This window comes from Lagopus leucura, unplaced genomic scaffold (assembly GCF_019238085.1).
Source record: "Lagopus leucura isolate 7727_CA_CO unplaced genomic scaffold, USGS_WTPT01 Super-Scaffold_73, whole genome shotgun sequence".
Taxonomy (NCBI): domain Eukaryota; kingdom Metazoa; phylum Chordata; class Aves; order Galliformes; family Phasianidae; genus Lagopus; species Lagopus leucura.
In genome coordinates, this window is record NW_024962252.1 from 23,791,283 (window position 1) to 23,813,490 (window position 22,208).

Consider the following 22,208-nt stretch of genomic DNA (forward strand, 5'->3'; position numbering starts at 1 on the left):
CATCTTTCAAAAATACAGTGATTATGAGTTAGTGCTCATGAATCCTGGGAAGTAAAGGAAATGTTGCAATGGGGGTAAGCTATATAGTGTTTTCCTTCTCTGATTTACTTCTCTATATTCTTGTGTAAAGAATGCTGCCTGGAGAGGGCGACAGAGCAGTTCTGTGGGTATCACATCTCAAGCCTCAAACCTTGAACTGCTGACTGAATAGTTAAGATGAGTTATTTCTTAAATGTAGATTCTTGCTTGCTTGTAAAGTTGTAGTTTGTTATTTCCTGAGTGTAACTGCATTTAGTTTTGGTACTCCTGTCTGTTACTTGGAAACCTATTTAAAAGAAAAAAAGTCTTGTAGGATATATTTATGCAAGAAGTAAGGCAGTTAAATGTCCTTTTAAAAACATGCATGTCTCTGTCATATTGACTTAGTGAGATATACATTATATGTATAGCTAGAATATGTATTTACCTGATATTCCCATGGTACATAGTCACACGTTTCATTGACTGTGAACTTGGGAGTTTCTTTCAGAACTCCAGAAAACATTAAGTACTTAATTACGGTATAAACTTGTAATTAATAGTCGAAATATAAAATGAATTTATAACAAGAGATGGAAGTTGTTTTTCTGGTGTTGGAAGAGAATCCTCCTTACATTGGAATTGCATCTAAATTTCGCCATGAGATCTGTGTGGATGTTTGTTTTGTTATCTGTTCATTTACAGTGCTATAATTTCAATTACTGTCTTTTGGAAAACATGGAGTCAAAGATTTCAGAGTAGAACTGAACAAAAGCCTTCACTGTAATTAGGTAACTCCTAAATAAATAGTTGATGGCAATGTATGTATTTTAGATGTCTTTCTCTGGCTACTAACAATATAGTCTCGGATTACTTTGTGAATGAGAATGAAATCATCTGTATCTTATTGCTACTGGAACAATGAAACATTATTCATTCTTTTTACATACAATATACTTAGTCTTACCTGGCAAGATTGTGTCCTGATACTTGGATTTAGGCTCAGACTTTTTGCTTCCTAACTTAAAAAGACAGGAAAGGTTCAAAGCCTGATTTGAGTAATTTGAAGTGAGAAATTCTGGAATATAATATCTCTATTCTTATTTTATAGGGTGCCCTTGAAGGTGGAACAAGCAAACAATGCTCGTGATGCCTTGGCTAAAACGGTATATAGTCATCTCTTTGACCATGTGGTGAACAGAGTGAACCAGTGTTTTCCATTTGAGACTTCTTCTTTCTTCATTGGAGTTCTAGATATAGCTGGTTTTGGTAAGTTAAACATGAATGAATATTGTGGTGGTCTAATATTGCCACCAAAGATTCAATGATAAGATCTGTAATGGAGAGTCTGATGGTTTCGTTTTTGGTGGTTGTGTATGGGATGGTTTACAAGGTCTTAAGAAGGTATTGAGAGAGTAGATAAAGTCTTGATTTCCTGATATACAAGAACGTAGAGCTTCTCCTGATGGAAATGGTAACAAGTGCTGCTAAACTGGGCAGCTTTTTAATGCTTTCTGATTCTTGTGGTGTCTATATATACACTACTTTTGGAAAGACTGAAAATTTGAAATGGAACTGAACTGTGGCTGCCGAGAAAAAAATAGGGAAGATGCTGAACAAGCATGCTGTGTTTCCATTGAGTTTTGAGATCACTGCCTGCTGACAGACAGAAATGAAGCCTTTGAATTAAGATTATGTGTTCTTGGAAGATGGACAGAGTTGGACTTCGGTTGGATGGGCTTTGAGCAACCTGGTCTAGTGGGAAGTGATCTTAAAGTCCCTTCCAACCAAAGCCATTCTATGGACTCTCATGTTGCTTCCTGCCAGTGGTGGGCATTGATGCTTCCTGTAAAGCTTTATCCATCTTTGAATCACTGAGATTCAGACCAGGGCTTATTTTCTCCAGTGCAGAAGCTCTGCTAAGTTTATCTCAGAACAGTGTAAAAAGACACCTTTGTTTTTGGGTCTTCTGAGTCATGCTGTCATGTGCCAGACATAGATGCATGCAGTTGTATTGGTACAGTGCCACTGTAAGGCACATTGCTTTGGTGTGCTGCCAGATACAAGTAACAGGGGTTTGTATGATCTGTCAGAGCATTCTTTGCTCTGTCTTGCTTGTAACTTGAAGATCTGTAGGAGCTTTCCTTTACTTTCCTTTACTGAAGGAAGCACGTGCATATCAGAATACATCTTTAAATATTAGCACTATGGAACTTTTCTTATTTACTCTTAACATAAATTATTGGAAGGCTGGTTTATCACAGTGGTTTAACTTATGTTTTTCAGAATACTTTGAACACAACAGTTTTGAGCAATTTTGTATCAACTATTGTAATGAAAAACTGCAGCAATTTTTTAACGAAAGGATTCTGAAAGAGGTATGTTATATTGTTATATTTAGGGAGGTTTTTTTTTCCTCTCAGTAAGAAGATAAACTAATGTTGTTTTTCATAAGATTGCTCATTTTGTTCAGATTAAACTAAGTCAATCAACAAATGGTCTTCTTACTGTGTTATATGCAGTTGTGCTAGGACAGAATGTGGCTTCTTAAGTGCAACATCTTCCTTTCTTCTTTTTCTTAAAAAAAGAAATGATATTCATTGAAGAGTTCTTTTTCTTACCTTCATTAAAATTGGGCACACAAATACTGAACAGCGTCCTGTATTTAGTGGGACTTTCTATCGTTAAGAATGTGAAGTTGAGATATATTAAGCTGTACAAGGAAATGCTAAAATGCATGTTCATGAATGCTCTGTTTTTGTGGGTAAAAAATATGTCACGTGTGATGTTTCCTCTTTTACTGTTATTCCTTTTTTTTTTCTTCATAAAGGAACAAGAACTTTACCAAAAAGAAGGCCTGGGGGTTAATGAAGTACGCTATGTAGATAATCAGGACTGTATAGGTATGTATTTCTTGAAATATCAAGCTATTCATTAGCATCATCTTGAAAAGAAGCTAACAGTAGCTAATAGCTTTAGGCTACAAGGTAAGGTTAGCATTTTCATGCTCTTAATCACTGTTGAAATGCGGTAATTTCTTTTAACTTCTTCTGGTGTTGCATTTCCATATGGTAATGGATCTATGTTGTCCTACAGTGTGCAGTAACTGTAGTAACTGTAGTAACAAGTTAATTTCTTGGGCATTTTCTTATAAAGCTATTCAGAATGCCTAAAATATAAAATAAAGAAGGATGTGAGGGTGTCTGGGAGAAAAAGTTCAAGGAATTAAAAAACAAAACCCAAACAACCCTTGTTTTGTTTTGTTCTTTTTCTTTTTTTGGTGAGCCAATCAGCAAAGAAGCAAAATGAAGTAGAGGCAACAGGCTGCGGATGTTACTGTTGCTCTTAGGTTTGCACAGACTGTAATGCCAGGGGCACTTGAAATTACCTTTTTTTCCTGTATGTTCTCCAAAGTGGTGTATTTTGAAGAGAATTTCATCTTGCTTTTGCATTTACAGCAGTTTGTGGTAACTAGCTCGTCCTGACTGAGCAGAGGATTTAGTGGCAGAATTCAAGATCTGTTGCAAAGTGTTGGCTTCTTTAAGTTTCTGTAGCTCTGCTGGAGAAGTTTTCACTTTGTAGGGTAGGACCGTACAGATGGTACTGCTGACTTAACTAAACATAGCTCTTGTCAAGCAAACCCTCTTAGCCATCCTGTGAAAAAGAAATAGAGAAATATCTGGAGGAGAGAATAAAAACATAGCAACAGGAAATACGTGGCTTTCATGAATGCAAACCATATCTCTTCTAGTGATTTAGTAATGCATTTGTAAGCCTGCTCCTAAAAATGTTGTTATCGTGTCACGACCTCTTTTACTATTCCATGTCAGCCTACCACAAATTTTATGTTTCTTCATTGTATGAGTTATTCTTAGGTAAATTAATAAAAGTATGACCAGATTAAACCGCACCACTTATGCTTTATTTCTGTTACTGTATAATCAGGAGAAAAGGATTTTCTACTGCTTTTTGAAGTGAGTGAGAAAAATACACGTGGTTTCTGTAAAAATATGACTTTGTTTAAGGTATTGGTCCAGGCCAGTGGTAGCAGTTATCTGTTACAAGCAATTACCTGATAAAGACCTATGCTCATACCACATTTTCACACCTTGTGGGAGTTAGAGGATTATATTGAGCTTGAGACCTGTTGTAAAAATCAAACAATCCTTGCCTTATCTCTTTGCCCTGTCTTTCTTGTGATATAACTATAACTTGCTATAGAATCTTGATTAAATCAACAAATCCAATTTATAGAATTAAATTAGTGAATTTTTGTGTTAACAGCTTTTCCAGTATAGTTATAAAGAAGAAGATCAGTAGCATTTTACATTTGCAATGTTCAGTTCTGGTATGTGATATTCAATTTTGAACATTGTTTTATTAACAGATTTGATTGAAGCAAAATTAATAGGTGTGCTGGATATTTTGGATGAAGAAAATCGTCTTCCTCAACCAAGTGACCAGCATTTCACTTCAGTTGTGCACCAAAAACACAAGGACCATTTCAGACTCTCTGTAGGTTATTTGTGCTGGCTGTCTTCTTTTAATAAAACAGTTCTCGAAATGGTTGATAGTAACACTCAATTTAATGAAAACCTTTCCTTAGAAATTCCATACCACACTGCATGCAGATCTGTATGCTTTTGTTAAGGACAAGTTTGGTTATTGTGTTTGCTGAAAAGTTCATAAAAGGCTTGTTAAGTCTTCTAGGAATTCTAATATCCTGTAGGAAGTAAAGCCATATTCTTCACTTATATTTCAGGATTGTTAGTGTGTAATGCATGACAAAGAAACAAAACTACATTTTAATTTAGATTTTTTTAATATCAGATTAGCTGTTTTGTTGTTCCTTTCCAAAATTGCTTGCTTGCTCTAGAGAATGTTTGATTTGCAAGAAATATCTATCGCACTTCAGTCATGAAAATGAGTAACGCACAAGGTGAAATTTGTTGTTGTTAATTCTTTAATGTACAGCACTCTGTGGAAAGTTTATGTAAATCTTTGCAACTTTGTACATAACTTCTGTTGAAATGCCAAAAAAAAAAAAAAAAAAAAAGAAAAAAGAAGGGGGGGGGAAATCCCTGCTGAAAAATATGCAAGCAAAGGGAGCCAAAGAAAATTGCCAACCCTTTACTTCTCTTAAATTTCCTTCTTTAGCTTGAAGCTTTAGGTTCCCATGTAATGAAAAGTTCTTGTCAGTGTGTGTATATACCCTTTAAAAGCATTTTAAGCTTCAGTCTAATCTTATTCATATGACAAGGCTGTTCATCAACTTGTCACCAGCTGCAAAATAATTGAAACAGAAATTGTTGGGGAAAGGCAAAAAGAAACTTGACTAGGTGCTCTTAGCAACCTTGATCACTTCTGTTTTGAATTTGAGGTCTCTGACTGTGTGAATGAGAATGAAAGCAGGTTTTTTTCAAATGTTTTTGTTTGAATAGAAATAGTAGTGGCCCTCACAACTGTGCTGCAAGAAGCATGACTTTCAACATTTAGTGCTCCTGGCAAAATCATGATGATGTCTTAGCCATAATTTTTTCTTACTTTCTGGTGTAATTTGGTTCTTCTTTATAATTCAAATTCTTAATTCCAGATCCCTAGGAAGTCTAAACTGGCTGTTCACAGAAATATCAGAGATGATGAAGGCTTTATTATCCGGCATTTTGCAGGAGCAGTATGCTACGAGACGGTAATTTTACTTAAGCAAAAAGAAGTCAATTATTTCTGTTACGATTTCTAATACTCTGTGGTGTTTATTGGTTAAAAAAAGACAAGACAAGACAGTGACATTCTTTTCTTCAGAAGGAAATTCACAAGTAGTTTGTTTTAACATACATTTTAATTTCTCAAATGAAGGGCTTCTGTTGACATATTTTGTATAGGAGCTACTTATAAATCTATAGGTAACAGTATAAAAATTAAATATGTTGATCTTTGATCTACTACAAATCTTACGTGAACAGAAGTTTGCATCTGGAGGGGGGAATGTACTATGTAATGTAGAAGTGCTTGACTGAAGTGTAACTTTTCAGTACATTACTTGTCCTTGTATTCAATGCCTGTTTATTCTATGTTAAAAGTCACATGTCATACTTTTCCATTTCTTCTGGCAATAGAATTATTCATGTAAGAATATGAAATGTCTGAAGTTGTAATCCCCAGATGCCATCTGGATGGTTGTATGTTTTTATGATTAATCATCATACAAAAACATTGAAACATTCAATACTGAATTCTGAAATGTAATGTCTGAAAAAATAAGGGGTTAGGATAATGATTTGTTTCATGATTCCAGTAATACCCTTTTTTGTCTGTTTCATTACTTTGTGTATGCAGTTGAAAAGTTTGAAATAACATGAAAATTCTTCTTGACTTTTTAATGAAGCTTTGTTTTTTTGTTAATTTTCCTTTAATCATTGGGGCAGCTAGACTAATCGCTATAATTCCTTGACTTTTGTTTTTCAGACACAATTTGTGGAAAAAAATAATGATGCTTTGCACATGTCACTTGAATCTCTTATATGTGAATCCAAGGACAAGTTTGTTCGGCAGCTGTTTGAATCCAACACTAATAACAACAAAGATCCCAAACAAAAAGCTGGGAAACTTAGTTTCATCAGTGTGGGAAACAAATTCAAGGTAATATAATATAGCATATAATCTGTTTTCTTGTAATGCATGCCATTTCTAAATTACCTGAAACAAGTAGAACCTAAGGATGGGAGAACTAGTGGCTACCTGGGATTCATACAGCAAAAAATTTGTTGAATACTCTTTTTTTTTTTTTTTCCCCCTACTGAAATATAAGAGAACAGTACATTCAAGTTTCTGTCAAAAATATCTTTTACAATAGTTCTTACAGAGCTTTTGCAGTAATTCAGAAGTCAAGACTTTGCAAAGCCACATAGATCTTGGTCTAAATTTGAATTCAGTGGACTTTCAGGACTAGTAAATGTGGCAGAAGATGTTCCTCCATCCTGTCTTAATTGTGTAAGATGAATTGGCTGTAGTTCATTATGTTCAAAATTCAGTGCCTAACCTAACCACTGTTTTTCCTCTTAAAATATTGGTAGTCATGGTTTTCACAGAAATATGTTCATTGTGCTGAATGTTTCCTTTCTCGATACCTGAATCTGATGCTTCTCCTCATTTTCTCCTTTCTTCTGCTCGTTGTAAAGCTGACCTTCATACCTTGTCTTCTCCAAATGTTTTCTGCATCCTTTTCTCATTCAGCATTTTATTTTAGCTGGACTATTCCAGCTCAGGATGTCTAGAAAGAGAACTATAGGGGAGTTAAGAGAGGAAAAGCAGGCACAACCATGGGCCACAGGTAACTTTTTCAATCTCATGGTTTTACTGTTGACAGAGCTGCTGCAATTTCAGCAAGGGCTCTTCTCAACATATCTGGGCCAGATCCAATGAAGGATTTACATGCCTTCAAATAAAGTGTTGCAACATTTTTTGTATGCTACCTAACTTAAGGCACTTAAAACCCGAAACCACATTCCTAGAGTCCTCCTGGTGAAAGCAGATATCTTAGACAGTCCAGAAACCTACAAGTAGAGTGGGGTCTTGCCAATAGCAAAAGAGTGTTTCTGCATTTCTGTTCCATGTTAAGGTTATGTACTGAGTTGGGACTGTGAAATAAATTCCTTTTTACATAATTGTATCCTGTGGCTTAGTTTTTAGAACTGTTCTTGAAGAATGCAGAAGCTGGAATAAAAGGAAGGATATGGTACTAGCACATACTTTTTGTATAGCAACCATATTCTGCTTCAGATCTATATTCAGTGCTTTATCTCAATACATTTCTTCTCTTTCACCAAGTTATTGGTCAGTCTAGCAGAGGGAATTCTCCTGAGATCCTTCTGGAGATGGGCTGTTACATAGACAAAAATAAAATTCTGGTGGAGCCAGTAAGCATAAGAGAGAGAGCTGGTTTACAAGGTAGTAGTTTTGGTATAAAGCTTTAATATTGGGCATCCTGCTCTCTTGAATTTTGCTTTTATTATGTCCTTCTCCTTCTTATTACATTGTGATTAGAAGAATTAAACTACAGCAATTGATTTAATGTAAAATGCATGAGCAGAAGACAGAATGGAAAACAGAATTACCTGCAGATATGCCGCCTGCTAAGCAAGCCCTGCAACAGCATATCTTTTGATGTGAAGCTGAATTCATTGCTTTTTTTGTAATTGCATTTTCAAAATTAAAGCAACTGGGATCTTTGAGATAATTTCCACTTTCTACCACCTCAGTTTTCAGTTCCTCTTGGATTTAGCATCCCACTTGCAGTAAATGTGGAAATGTGAAAGATACAGTTGTCCAAGAAAGGCTGAAATAAAACAGAGGCATTTTATAAGTTGGGCAACAATTGTGAAGGAACTTCTTGGATTGCATTTTGGATTTTCTCATTCACTTCTGCACATAGAATGTGACTAAAAGTCCTTTTTGGATCTGGCCCATCAATCTATAGTTCTTTCCGTGTTTCCAACTTCCATGGCATTTTGAATGTATGTGTTAATTTCAGTAATTCATTTACTGTTACCTTCCCAGACACAACATGTACTATTGATGAACACTAATAGCCTTGATAATTTCACGTTAGGTGTTGCCAAAATAAATTCTGTTATCTGAATAGAAATTGCATATTTGTAAGAACGAGAATTCATAGCCTGTCAGTATGTCAGCGAGTCTTGAATTCTTCTAATACAACAATTTTTAGCTGATACAGGGACTTGTTTTTTACAAAGCACTTTAAACATCCCTTCCTTATAACTAATCAATTTTAATTCACAGAAACTAGTTGAGGAAATGATAATGAATTAGTTCATAAGACATGTACAGTCTTTGGGATGATTTTATCTTAATGCATCAATGATGGATTAAATTGTGATAATTCAAAGAGCAGTTTTAGCAATATACCTTATTATTGTGATCATCAGTGAAATTTGCCTGAAAGAAGCTGTGGCTTATTTCTTGTGAAGTCATGGACTATAAGGAAGGGGTATTTTTCTTCAAACAGAACCGTACTTCTTAATGAAAATAAACGTTACTCTCCAAAATCAAGAATTTCCAACTTAAGAAAACATAAAGATTGTATCCAGAGTAGATACGAAGAGTATGTGAGCACTGAGCAGGAGGTTATTGGTGTTTGTCATACCTCTTGTGAAACTCCTTGTCTTTCTAACTATATCCATGAAACATAAAAAATTTTATCCACGGGAAGGAAGACTAACAGCTGTAGGTGATGCATATTGCTAAGACAAATGTGATTTCCTGGACTCAAGGTAATTGAAACATCAGGTTTTAAAAAAAAAAAATCAGTCAAAAATCAGTTCCTTTCCTTTTTTTTTGTGCCAGCATGGAAAATGAGGAATCTGTTAGGACAGTTAGAATTTTGTTTTACTTCAGCCTATGTACTTAACGTTTGCTAGTAAGCTAGAAAGGCTGATACAACAGTCATATATGTAGTAGAATAGACATACCCATATAATAAAAGTGTAACCATTTTTCTGACGTAGTTCTGGAATACTTAAGTCCCTACTAATTTATATTTAATAGTGATTGTTCCCCTTGGTATCCTAAGTATCTGGTGGTCCTGTACTCTTGCCTCCTGTTAATCACAATACAGCTTCAGTAAATGTTGTTAAAACTACTGATGACTACATTGTTGTCATCAATACAGAATTAAAAATGTGTAAGTTTGGAATTAAAATACATTATGCAGATTCATGTGTTGAAATAACTTTTGACTTAGATTCTCAAGCCAAAATACCTTCGAAAAAAAAAGAAGAAAAAAGCAGACCATATTTCATATCTGTTTTTTGTGTTATTTAACTACAAGTACTCGTTAAAGATGAAATCTGGGCTTTCACAAATTTTATTTTTTTTTAATTATTGCTGTCAGTCTCATTTCCTTTATAACTTTATTACACAGACATTATTTCCTTTATTTTCCAACAAAAACTTGCACTTATTTATGACAATTATATTACAGTAAATAACTGGTGACACATGAAGGTGTTGTTCAATTAAACACAAGCAGTTTCTTCAGAACCATTCATGCACTCTTGCATGATTTTGTCTGTTAAAAAATGTGAATGTTTGATTTATCAGTTCTGTTTGGTTTACTAACAATACACATGCATGCAGTAATGCCATATCGCTATTTTGTGCATATGTTTCTGTGGTTGTCATGGCAAGACAATTGAAATACCTGTTTTCTTTTACAGACTCAGTTAAATTTGCTTCTTGAGAAGCTTCACAGTACTGTAAGTATATACAGAGATGTAGGTCTATAATTTTCTGAAACAAATTATCCATTACCTCATGTAAATAAGGTAGTAGCTGTCCAGTGATAAATAATGCTTAATAGTTTGCATTTATATGGCACCTTTAAAGTATCCTGCTCTAGAGGTGAGGAATATTATTTCATGAATATAATTTGCTTTCTTGAAAAAGCAAAAAGACCCAAAAATCATTTAAAAAAAAAAAAAAAAAAAGATGTAGAATGGAAATTATACAACATAGGTAAAAAAATAAATAAATGAAACATTGAAACTGCCTGAGCTGCAGTCTCCATTTTTCTCAGTTTAATTTTCCTCCATTGATGAATCATTTAATCATTGATGAATAATTTGCAAAATATTTAGAGATTTTTGTTTAGAAGATAGACAATAAATTATTACTTTCTGTCTCCAGACTGCATTAAAGCAATTATAACTAGAATGCCTTATTTCACTCTTCCTTAAAGAGAGAATGACTATGAATGATCAGAGAAAGCAGTGGTCAAAATTATGGAGGTGGTACTTGTAGTTGTAAGAGCAGATGGGAACAATGTGCAGGAAGGGAGAGCAAAGGCATGAGCCTAAAGAAATTGTAAGAACTGAAAGTTTTGAGAAAGGAGGGTCAGGTTCACCTGGCATGATTCCAGCGTCAGCAAAGTGGTAGCATGTGATCTCTGGAAAACTGAGGCGTTTAGGTGATATTACTGTGGAGAAGATAAGAAGTGAGCAGAATCTGGGCTTCTACATCCTGAATTGTACTAGTGGTAAGAAAAGCAGTCAACTGAAAGCTCAAAAGTCTGTTACGTTAAGACTAAGGCTAGACTATCAAAAAGATATGTGAGAGTAAAAGAATGTCAGAGTTTCTTTTTAGAAGACCATTATTTCATTTCTTTCCGCCACCCCCCAGTAATTCTTAAATGACTAACTTATTTCAGGTTTCAAAATGTTAGATTTTGCTAACTTGTTGTTTTGATAACAGGGATCTAGCTTTATTCGCTGCATCAAACCTAATTTAAAGATGACAAGTCACCATTTTGAAGGAGGACAGATCCTCTCCCAGCTTCAGTGTTCAGGTAGCATTTCCCTCTGTTTATTAATTTGGACATTATAGATTGACCAAAATTTGAAATATGTGAGATGAAAGCTCTATTTCCTCGCTTTATAGTTGATTTCTAGAAGGAGCTTGTTTATAACCACATGAACAGTTATTTAGATGTTCTGCAATTTGTTCTTTTTTTGTCAATAACATCCAGAAGAAATTGATCTTAGCAGCTGTAACGTCTGATCTTTGTAAGGAAAGTCACTCCAATGTCCATCAACTGTTTTTTCCATTGATTTTAATTAGCTTTCCCAAAGATTATTTAGGAATTAAAAGTGCTGGTATTGCTGTTCTCCGTAGGGTGGTTTTTCACAAAAGTACTTTCAATATTTATTTTTCCTCTTTTCTGTATTTTTGTATATATAGTGGCTTGAGTTCAATTTTTTTTTTTTTTGTCTTTCTGAAGTTGAGATGTTTCCAGGTTCTGCAGCTGGTATTTTGACTAGCCCACGTGTTAGCAGCACAAAAGCTTAACAATTTTTCAGCAGTTAGAATTCCACGTACAGTATTCATCAGTGGATTTCTTCAGGTTAATAACACTTGTCAGAAAAAAAACCCAAAAAACTCTCTTCTCCTACCATAACAATTGCAGTTTTTTACAACAGCCTTACAAGTCCATTTTTCCATGTATGTGTCCATGTAAATTCCATTGCTAGAATTATGAAGCAGTGGACAAAACCTGGTATAGCCTGTGCTGCTTGAAGTGATTTGGAGCTTTTTTTCACTTTGTGTCTATGCTTTACTGATGCTCTAGGTAGGTACAGCTAAAATGTAGTAACAGGATTTGGATCATTAAAATTACATCTTACCAGCTGATAACTAGTAATGCAAGAGCACAAAATGTTCTTGCACAGCATTTGCATTTTACGCTGTATCTGTACCACATCTCAAAAATATCATTTGTGTGCTAAAAATAAAAGCCTGGTTGGGCGTCATTTCTTTCTTTCTTAAAAAATGAATTATAAAATACCAAGTCTGCTAAAAAGGAAGAATGACCAGGAAAAAAATAATGCTCTCTATGACAGGATGTTGCTTACATCTCAGATAGGGAGAGGTTGTTCAGACTCTACTCATGTGTTCAGTGTTAACTTCTTGTGAATGATTGTATGTCAGAGGCTAAATTGCGTTCTGGCTGAAATTTTTGTTTATGTCTCTGAACAGTCTCTCAGTTTTACTGATGCTCACTTTTGTGCACGTGTTTCTATGTATTTAGGAATGGTGTCTGTTCTGGATTTGATGCAAGGTGGTTTCCCTTCACGAGCTTCATTTCATGAACTATATAATATGTACAAGAAATATTTGCCTGAAAAATTGGCGCGACTGGATCCCAGACTCTTTTGCAAGGTAAGAGAGAAATTAATTCTTCTTTGCTATTACTTAAGATTGAAAATATACTGTTGTGTTATCTTGAAGGAGGCAAAATATCAACCTGTTTGCTGTTTTTCAGGCACTATTTAAAGCTTTGGGACTGAATGAAATTGATTACAAATTTGGGTTAACCAAGGTGTTTTTCAGACCTGGCAAGGTAAGGTTTCTCCTGTTCTACTTGGATATGAATTGTAGAATAATTTGGATTGGAAGAGAGGAACTTCTAAAGGTGGTGTTATTCAGTGCCCTGCTGAAAGCTTGACCAACTAAAATAAGTTTGCTGAGGGTTGTTCATGAATACTATTCATAAATCTGTTCAAAAAAATCAGCACTTCTAGTAACATTAGTTGATTTCATAGTATCGTTGCTAATGCTGCTGTATTCCTGAAGCAATGATTATATGCCACACGTTGCCCAGATGCTGTACCAGTCACTTAAGATTATTTTGTTGAATATTTAAAGAGGAAATCAGAGCAAATGAATAATATTTTCTACTAAAATCATTGTAGATGAGATATGATTCTGAGCATTGCTGCTTCTGTGCAGAGAAAGAAGTAGAAAGCTATTGTAAATAGAAAGGAAAAACTATTGTAGTCCTAGAAGAATGCCCTTATTGTCTGATAAATGTCAAAAAGTAGAAGAGCAGGACTTTCAGAAAAGATTGACTTCAGTTGGACTCATACAAAAATTAAAAACTGGGAAGTGCTTTCCCCCACATTACAGAGTTACAGGTGTCTTGTAGATGTGGAAGGTCAGAGTAAGTATTCAGGAAGTGGATAAACAAATTATTTTTTAAAAATTAAGCAATAAATATTTTTAATGACGATTAATTAATACATTATGCAAAATGCAGTGTAGCAGATGAATTAAAAACAAAGCAGTACTTATTCCTGTTGTCGTTAAAGATGCCAGACATGCACACTCTTGAATTAATTGATAGCTAATGTAATGGTGATGTTAAAAATATGTTACCATTTGAATTCAACGTGCTCTTTAGTAATAATATGTAACACTCTCTGTTCTCCTCATTTGTAAAACTGGTTTTGTATTTAGTTTGCAGAGTTTGATCAGATAATGAAGTCTGATCCGGATCACTTAGCAGAGCTAGTTAAAAGAGTGAATCACTGGCTCATCTGCAGTCGCTGGAAAAAAGTTCAGTGGTGTTCTCTCTCAGTGATTAAATGTATGTATTTTATGTTGAACTAAAGTATTTGTTGAAAATACAGCAAAGCAATTATAACCTCCATTAAATGTGGCCAAGAGCGTGTATGGCAGGTGCTTCTGTACTGAGGTCTGACTAATTTGCTTTCAAGGCTGATGAGATTTTGTATCCTACGTGCTGGGGACATATAAGGGCTTCAAGCAAAGGTTTGTGAAAGTAGTAGTGGTGGGTTGCATCCTCTAATCTCTGGTATCTGATATGCTTGGGTGCTCACTAATGTATGGGTAAACACCTGCTCAGAAGTAGCTAGCAGTCACAGGACTTGTGGAGGAAGAGACTTCTATCTCAGCTGGAAAGAGCAATAGCTGTACTCCCAGCTGACAACCTGGAAGGCACCTGCATAAAGGTTACCTCTAGACAAAAGCTGCAGGCTTGGAAGCACTGACATGCATAATGGAGCGAACATCTCCACTTGTGCAAATACTGTCAATAAAGCAAGTAAGTGCCCAGCACTACTGATAGGTAGTTTGTAAGTGCTTGGCCTGCTCAGCTTCTGGTGAGGAGTAGAACTAAAGCAGTGAGAAATAAAGATTGGTGGTGGTAGTGATTTTATTTGGGGATTTTTTTTCCTTTTATGCTGAATTATTACTGTGGGAGCCCTTATGGGGCTCCTCATTCAGGATTGTGAATTCTGTTGTCTGCTGTGTTTTATGTATTTGACCTGGCTCTCAAAGTACACGTAGTCTACATACTGTAGCTACAAGTATATGAGGAATATAGGAGTTGTGTTAAATTATTTAAACCATTGAGACTCAGTATCTCTTGTGTGTTTACAGTGAAAAATAAGATAAAATACCGAGCTAGTGCCTGCATCAAAATACAAAAGACTATTCGTATGTGGCTTTGCAAGAGAAAACACAAACCACGGTAAGAGGATATTCCTAGGTTGAAGAAAACTGATACTTTAATACTTTTTTATGAATGTAAAAAAGAGATTGTTGTGGTTTAACCCAGCAAGTAGCTAAGCACCATTCATTTGCCCACTCCACAATCCCAGTGGAATGGAGGAGAGAATTGGGAAAAACAACAAAGAGGGATTCATGAGTTGAGATAAAAACTATTTACTGAGACAGAAAATGAAGAAGGGAAAAATAACAGTTTATATATATAAATATGTGTGTATATATATATATATGTAATATGTATGTATACACACACACACATATTTTTTTTACGAAGTAGAATGCACAATGCATTTGCTCACTGCCTGCTGATTAATGTGCAGCCAGCTCTTGAGCAGCAGTTGTCCTCCAGGCCAATTCCCCTCAATTTTTAAACATTTATTTTACATGATGTTATATGATATAGAATATCCTTTTGGCCAGATTAGATCAACTGTCCTGGTTCTGTCCCCTCTCAGCTCTTTATGCCTCCAAGTTCCCCGCACTAGCAGGACATTACCAAAAGCTGAAAAACTGAAGTGACCTTGGCTTTGTTCAGCACTGCTCAGCAACAATTAACACACTGGTGTGTTACCAACATTGCTTTTTTCCCTATACCAAAGCACAGCATCGTACCAGACACTATGAAGAAAATTAACAGTGTCCCAACTGAAACAAGTACAGAGGTGTACTATACATGACTAACTGTATCTGAAGCCCTCGAATGACGCCAAGTATGAGGGAAGACTCTGAGAGATGCTCTGTTCTACCTGTCTTTGTCAAGGATGAATAGCCTAAGTGACTTCATAGCCAAAATCAGGAATAAGAAAGACTTCATTTTTTTTGTAATGAGGCCCTGTCACAGCTGCCCAGAGAAGCAGATGGGTGCCCCATCTCTGGAGGCACTCAAGGCCAGGTTGGATGTGGCCCTGGGCAGCCTGACCTGGTGGGTGCTGTCATTGTGTATTACAGGGGGTTGGAACTAGATGGTGTTTAGAGGACCCTTCCAACTCAAGCCATATTATGGCTGTATGATTCTGTAAATCTGAGGATTTCGTAAGAGATATTTGTTTGGTTCTGTTCATAAAATCCTTTCATGGAAGTGTAATTACTGGGAGTACTTAGTTAAGTCTCTCTAACTGCAATTTAAACTCATGAATTTTTGCCCTTTACTCATAAATACCTTCCTTTATAGGGAATATATATATATCCATAGGTATAGGTATATATATATATATCCATAAACATATATACGTTTATCATAATAATTGTGTTCTATTCTGCCTCTTCTTTAAATCAAATAATTTCATTAGCTGTAATCTGATTGCATGGAGTATTGATGGGGGAAAAAAAAAAAGTAGTCATTAAGCATTGCTGACACCTTTTTCTCTTTGATAGAGATCTGGCTCTCTGTTCTTTATTAGTGGATTTCCTATAAAATATTTTTTCTACATCCTTTGAAAATTATGTTTCATTTTGGTCCTTGGCATTTCTGATTTCAGTGACTTCTAAGAAGACTGTGTCTGCAGAGTTGTAACTTGTATCTAGTGTCTTTAGTATTGCTTCTTTAAAAAGCTGCAAAATATCCTGGATTCCCTGACCAGATCCGGTCCTGTTTTTATCTTGACTAATCCCTATAGCTCTGTAAATGGCACAACTCACATTTTTTAACTCTACTGAAAATTTTCAAGTGGTGATGATTCTAATGGTTTCTTATTTGAAAAAAAAAAAAAAAAAAAAAAGAAAAAGAAAAAGAAAAACAAAGAAGAAACCCAACAATGGAACAAATAAACAAACAAAAACAAAAAACCCAACCACTGATTCTTGCAATAAAAAAAAATCAATTTTCCCATATGCTTACAGACCTGGTCACTGATAATTGGAATTAATGGTGATAGTTAGTAAAAGGCTCCTTTGCTGTTCAGTTAGTTCATGTTGATAATGTTTGCATTTCAAGGTGGTGTGCTCTATCTGAAAGCATAACTTGTCTTCCTGTTTACCTCTGTAATGTTGAATGGTAGTGGTAGTTTTAGAAATACAGACTTGTGAAAACATCTCAAATAAGCTGCCTTACTTTCACAGCATTGATGGTCTGATAAAGGTCCGTACGCTGAAAAAGAGACTTGATAAGTTTAATGAAGTAGTAAGTGCTCTGAAAGAGGGGAAGGCAGAGACAAGCAAGCAGATCAAGGAGCTGGAGTATTCAATTGATGCTTCAATGACCAAAATTAAGGTATGATATTTATCAGGAAAATAGAAATCTTCTGAGAACTTAATTTAAAAGGTCAAAGTATTCAATTTTTTACAGGAAAGACATTTAAATGTAGAAATATTTTTTTTTCAGGGACAGTAAAAACTAGTAAATCCTGTTTAAATTATTTATGAATGTTACTGAAGTAATTGTGGATTTTATCACTGTTATCTGTGTTTCAAAATCGCCATTGGAAAATTTAAAGTATGAATTTATGTTAATCTTGTGAGATGGGTGTTGTTAGTAATTTACGTATTGCTTTTATTATTAATCAGGAGGGAAACCTAAAAACATCGCAGAATCAGGAGGTTTATATTTCAGTTACGAGTTCTTTCAGACTTGGTTGTAAATGGAATTTAGTTTGTTGAATTTGCTTCTATATTCTCTTACCAGCAAAACTCACAGACAAAATGATCAGAGGGTTGGAGCACCTCTCCTATGGAGGAGGGTTGAGGGAACTGGGCTTGTTTAGCTTGGAGAAGAGAAGGCTCTGGGGAGACCTCATTGTGGCCTTCCAGTACTTGAAGGGAGCGTATGAACAAGAGGGGGAACGGCTGTTTACGAGGGTGGATTGTGATAAGACAAGGGGGAATGGTTGTATAGAAAAGTTTTGAGTTACACATGTACATTTCTCAAATGTAATATTAAAATACACTTTTTTTTTAAAAGTGAATTACAAATGCAAAGGAATATTATTGCCTCTTGTTGTTATCGTTTTGCAGACCACAATGATGACTAGGGAACAAATAATGAAAGAATATGATGCTTTAGTTAGAAGCTCAGAGCAGCTTCTGAGTGCACTGCAAAAGAAAAAACAGCAAGAGGAAGAAGCAGAGAGGTTACGACGCATCCAGGAGGAAATGGAAAAAGAAAGAAAGAGACGTGAAGAGGAAGAGCAAAGGAGAAGGAAGGAAGAAGAAGAAAGGCGTCTGTGAGTACTGAATAAGTTGCTGCTTTTAGAATAAGAATAGGAAAAGCTCAGGTTATTTTTATTATTACTTAAAGAGAGTTGCTTGAATTGTGTGTGTAGTGTGCTAGTCATTGTTAAAGTATTTCCTCTCCCAGCAATTTTTTAAGTTAAGTGTAGTCAGAATAAAGTATTTAAAAGATTTTATGATGCAGCAGTAATACAGATGGACTTGCAAAAGTCCTTGACTTAAATACAGGTCTTGTCATAACTGTACAGTCTTTGGATTGTCATTTAAATTTATGGGGGATGCTTTGATACTACTTGTTTGCTTGCATTTTTTTAGTAACTTACTAAAAATTTTTATTTCCTCTTCCTCTTTCCTAATAGGAAATCTGAGATTGAGGCAAAGAGAAAACAGGAAGAGGAAGAAAGGAAAAAGAGGGAAGAGGAAGAAAAGCGTATTCAGGTAATGTTTTATCTGTGGTTTTGTTGATTAGTTTTTGTTTCTTTTGTTTTTAAATCTTTTTCACAGCATACAATTTCCTCTGAGTCTAATGGCATTACTTTATAAATAGGTCTCAAAATTATACAGCAGTATTGCATTTTATACACCGAATATAATCTGTCTACAAGTAGTGCAATAATGGAATTATAGCTACAAGAGGAAAAATACATAATCTAAATTCAGTTTTCAGATAAGAAAGAATGTGTATGTGAATGAGACCCGTAAAGAAGCTTCTGCTTGGGAAATGTTTGTATTAAGCGCGTATATTTTCTCTGAGACATAAGAGAGGGTCAGAAGGATAATATTTAAAAGTTTACTATTACTAAAATTCTTTTGATAGTGTGTGCTGACATGGTTGAATGGGAATAGAGAGCACAATGAGAGGTTAGAAAAGTTTGTTTGGCATCTTACAATTGTAATAATGAAGAGAGTAAAATAAAGCTTAAAAAAATAATAAAAAAAGGAGCTTTTACTTATAAGACTAGTCTTCAGGAGTTCTAGGTCCCTGAATCTTCTTCAAAAACCTGCAGCAAGTAAATAAAATTCAGATTAGGGAACATTTAAGCTGGACTCGGTTATGTCCAAAAGACCTGATAGGATGTGCCTGTGAGTGCTGAAGGAGCAGACCAATGTCACTTCAAAGCTACTTTTGATTATCTTTGAAAGGTCATGGCAATCAGGGGAAGGTGTTGAGTTCAGGAAGAAGAGGTGTTAGCAGTGTTCTTTAACCTTACCATTTAGGTCACTCTTTGGTCTCTCTTTTGGGTGGTTGTTGCTAAAATTGAATTCATTTTGTTTATCATTTGTTACTCATATGTTTTCTGTTCACAGTAGTATTGTGTATTGATATGCATTCAGCTATTGATTGTGGTACATCATATGCTACATTCTTGTGACTTGGGATATGAGTAATCATCATAATTCCTTAAAGAATATGGATCTTTTTTTTTTTTTAATTGAAAGCCTTCAAGCAGCTTAATACTGCTCAGTTTCTAGTGCGGACATTTCAAGAGAGGAAGCATGTGCTTATTGTAGAGAAATAACCTTTTAGCTAGGCCTTAGCTGCAATGTGCTTGTGGTAGAGGAAAAGAGAAGAAAGGTGAACATTTACCATATATGTTAGGCCAGCTCTAAGTATTCTAGAGTTGAAACTAGTAACATATTCTGGTTGCTGTTCTGGAGTAAGACAAGATGTCTGCCCAAATCAGTGAAAACTGCTAAGAAAATGAAAATCAAAGAAAATGTTATGCATAGAAATGACTGGGATTATTTACTTTATAGCACTCAAAGGTACTGCCCAAAACTGCACAGAATTCTTGCATGATAATATAACAGCAAAAACCAGGAATTTGGACTTAATAGCATGTTAAAAAACTTGTCCTAATAGTTCTTATCATTTTATCTTTATGAGGGAAATTCTGTAAGCAGTTAAAGCTTTCACTATCTAGTCATTTGCTTTGATAGTAAACATAAGAGAAAATCATGATTAGAACATCCTGAGAAAAAACACCTGGTTCTAGTCTACATGCAAGTTCAGCTATGCTGGACTGGAGGTGTACTTGTTTTTAAATGACTTTAAAAATTATTTTCCTTTTAAGTTAAAAATACATAACACTACAGAACTGCAGTTTAGAGTTACGAATTTTTGCAGATGTTGCGTGCCAAGTAATTTTTTTATTTTTTATTTTTAAACTAGAAGTCACTGGTGGACTGAGGCTGTGTTCAGTGTCAGCTTACCTGTAAACATTTTCATAATACTGATAGTAGTGAGAGGCTACAAGTAGCCTTTCAGCTACTTTTGTGTAAGATGTGTGCAGTTCAAATCCCGCTCCTTCTCCATCTGCCTTAATTCCTGACTCTTCTGACTTATTCTTGATATCATGAACTCTCATTCTGAGTTGTGTCAGAACCCTGATCTCCTTGTTTTCCTTAAAGATTCCACTGGCAACCTGAGCAGGGGGGAGTTTCAGAAAGAAAGCTTTCCTTTTGTGGCTACTGCAACAAGCACAGGGCAGTGGTTGCTGGTGAATACAGCCACGTTTAAGTCCTGTCTGTGATTAATCAGAAACAGAATTTTTCTCCTTTTCTTTATTTTGTTACACTTGGAGTTAGCCAAGTGCTGCTTATCCTCCTGGTTTCTGCATACCCTTGCCACATTTCTGCGTCCTCACCATCATTCCTGATGAGCATGTGTCTAGAACTACCACCAGCACTACAGCCTAACAGATGAAAAATGGGTCTTTGCTGTGTGGCTGTGTCTGTCACCAGTACTGGAATACTAGGCAAGCAAATCTGGCTTTTAGAAGTTAAATGTAAAAAGGGAATAAGCTGCTGTTTAGCTAGTCTTGAAACATAAAGGATGTGTCCACTCAGGAAGCAAACTGGACTCCTGGCAGAAAGTTTAAAAGTCTGGTCTGCCAGCACTTTGATCACAGTCTTTATTTGTGTTTCTGTTTTTGAGTTGTGGATATTTACAGAATATAATTTACACTTAATGTTGCATTTGGATATTAAGCAGACATACTATCCAGTAGGGCATTTCTTTCTTCTACATAGTTAATTATTCGTTATCTTTCCTTCTTGTGGTAGTTACTATCAGATAATGTTTTTTCATAGCGAAAAGTTACTGGTGTTGCTGTACTCCTTTTCTGGTGCAAATTTGTGATGCTGAGGGGGAAGTGACTTTGTGTCCCGTGTTGACTTTATGCCAAGAAAGGCAAAACTAACGTACACCAACGAGGGCACAACTAACAGTTGGCATAGATGACGTTTAGAACTTGGAATTGAATGGTCACATTTTCTTATTATGTGTGCAAGACCCTTTGTTAAATAAAGATGGTAAGCTGGAATTGCAGCTTTGTTCTGCAGAGGTGTTATATTTGAATTATTTTTCCACCTCAGTAAGTAGAAATTTGGCAGTTCATTTAAATTCAAACCCAGACCAAGTCCACAGAGGATTCCAGTGTTCATCTCTTTTCAAAATAGGTCTTTCCCAGACCTATGTGCAAAGCAGTACCTGTTGCAATGTCTTACAGTGTTAAGTGCAGGATATCAAGGGATTATGGTATTAGTGATGTGAAGAATAAATATGGGGCTCTGTATCATAAGAGTTTTAATGATTATAGGCAAATTTTAAGTATATTTTGTAATAAAATATATTTTTTTAAGGCTGTAATGTTTTTCTAAATAAAGAATGTTTTTTTGGCACTTCAATCTGAATAGATAATACATTAATGATTTGACAAATTTTATGAGAATCTGGATAGCAGTCTGTAGCTGTTGTTTTTCTTGAGTCAAGCAAAAATACCAATACTGTTAACACCATTAATTCACTAAATTTAGTATCTATTAAAGCTGTGAATATGCTAGGTGTATTTTTGCTATTCATTTGCTTATGTAGTGTTTTGATTTGATGAGATTCAATGGATGTTTTTATATGTTTTCATAATACAGGCTGAAATTGAGGCTCAGCTAGCTAGAGAACGAGAAGAGGAAACCCAGCACCAGGCAATTCTTGAACAGGAACGTCGTGATCGTGAACTTGCAATGAGAATTGCCCAAACTGGGGCAGAACTCAGCACTGAAGAGACAAAGCTTGATGTAGGATTGTGCAGGTATGGAATTCAGTACTTAAATTTCTTTTCTTCTCACTGGCCTCATCCTTT

At 35.3% G+C, this 22,208-nt stretch overlaps 1 protein-coding gene across 4 annotated transcripts in view; it reads left to right on the forward strand.

Annotated features, from left to right (window-relative positions):
- Positions 1-22,208, forward strand: part of MYO6 (myosin VI) — a 99,184-nt gene that overhangs the window by 59,976 nt on the left and 17,000 nt on the right. Inside the window, exons 13-28 of one of the 4 annotated variants that reach the window (XM_042881120.1) lie at positions 1,130-1,287; positions 2,305-2,396; positions 2,849-2,921; positions 4,406-4,533; positions 5,612-5,707; positions 6,484-6,657; positions 10,254-10,292; positions 11,287-11,380; positions 12,620-12,750; positions 12,854-12,931; positions 13,828-13,957; positions 14,773-14,863; positions 16,960-17,110; positions 17,851-18,059; positions 18,426-18,504; positions 21,997-22,157. In XM_042881120.1, coding sequence (XP_042737054.1) covers positions 1,130-1,287; positions 2,305-2,396; positions 2,849-2,921; positions 4,406-4,533; positions 5,612-5,707; positions 6,484-6,657; positions 10,254-10,292; positions 11,287-11,380; positions 12,620-12,750; positions 12,854-12,931; positions 13,828-13,957; positions 14,773-14,863; positions 16,960-17,110; positions 17,851-18,059; positions 18,426-18,504; positions 21,997-22,157 — 1,884 coding nt within the window. Of the gene's footprint in view, positions 1-1,129; positions 1,288-2,304; positions 2,397-2,848; positions 2,922-4,405; positions 4,534-5,611; positions 5,708-6,483; positions 6,658-7,196; positions 7,349-10,253; positions 10,294-11,286; positions 11,381-12,619; positions 12,751-12,853; positions 12,932-13,827; positions 13,958-14,772; positions 14,864-16,959; positions 17,111-17,850; positions 18,060-18,425; positions 18,505-21,996; positions 22,158-22,208 lie in introns of those variants that run through there. The other 3 variants (XM_042881098.1, XR_006180853.1, XM_042881110.1) reach the window with 3 other exon arrangements.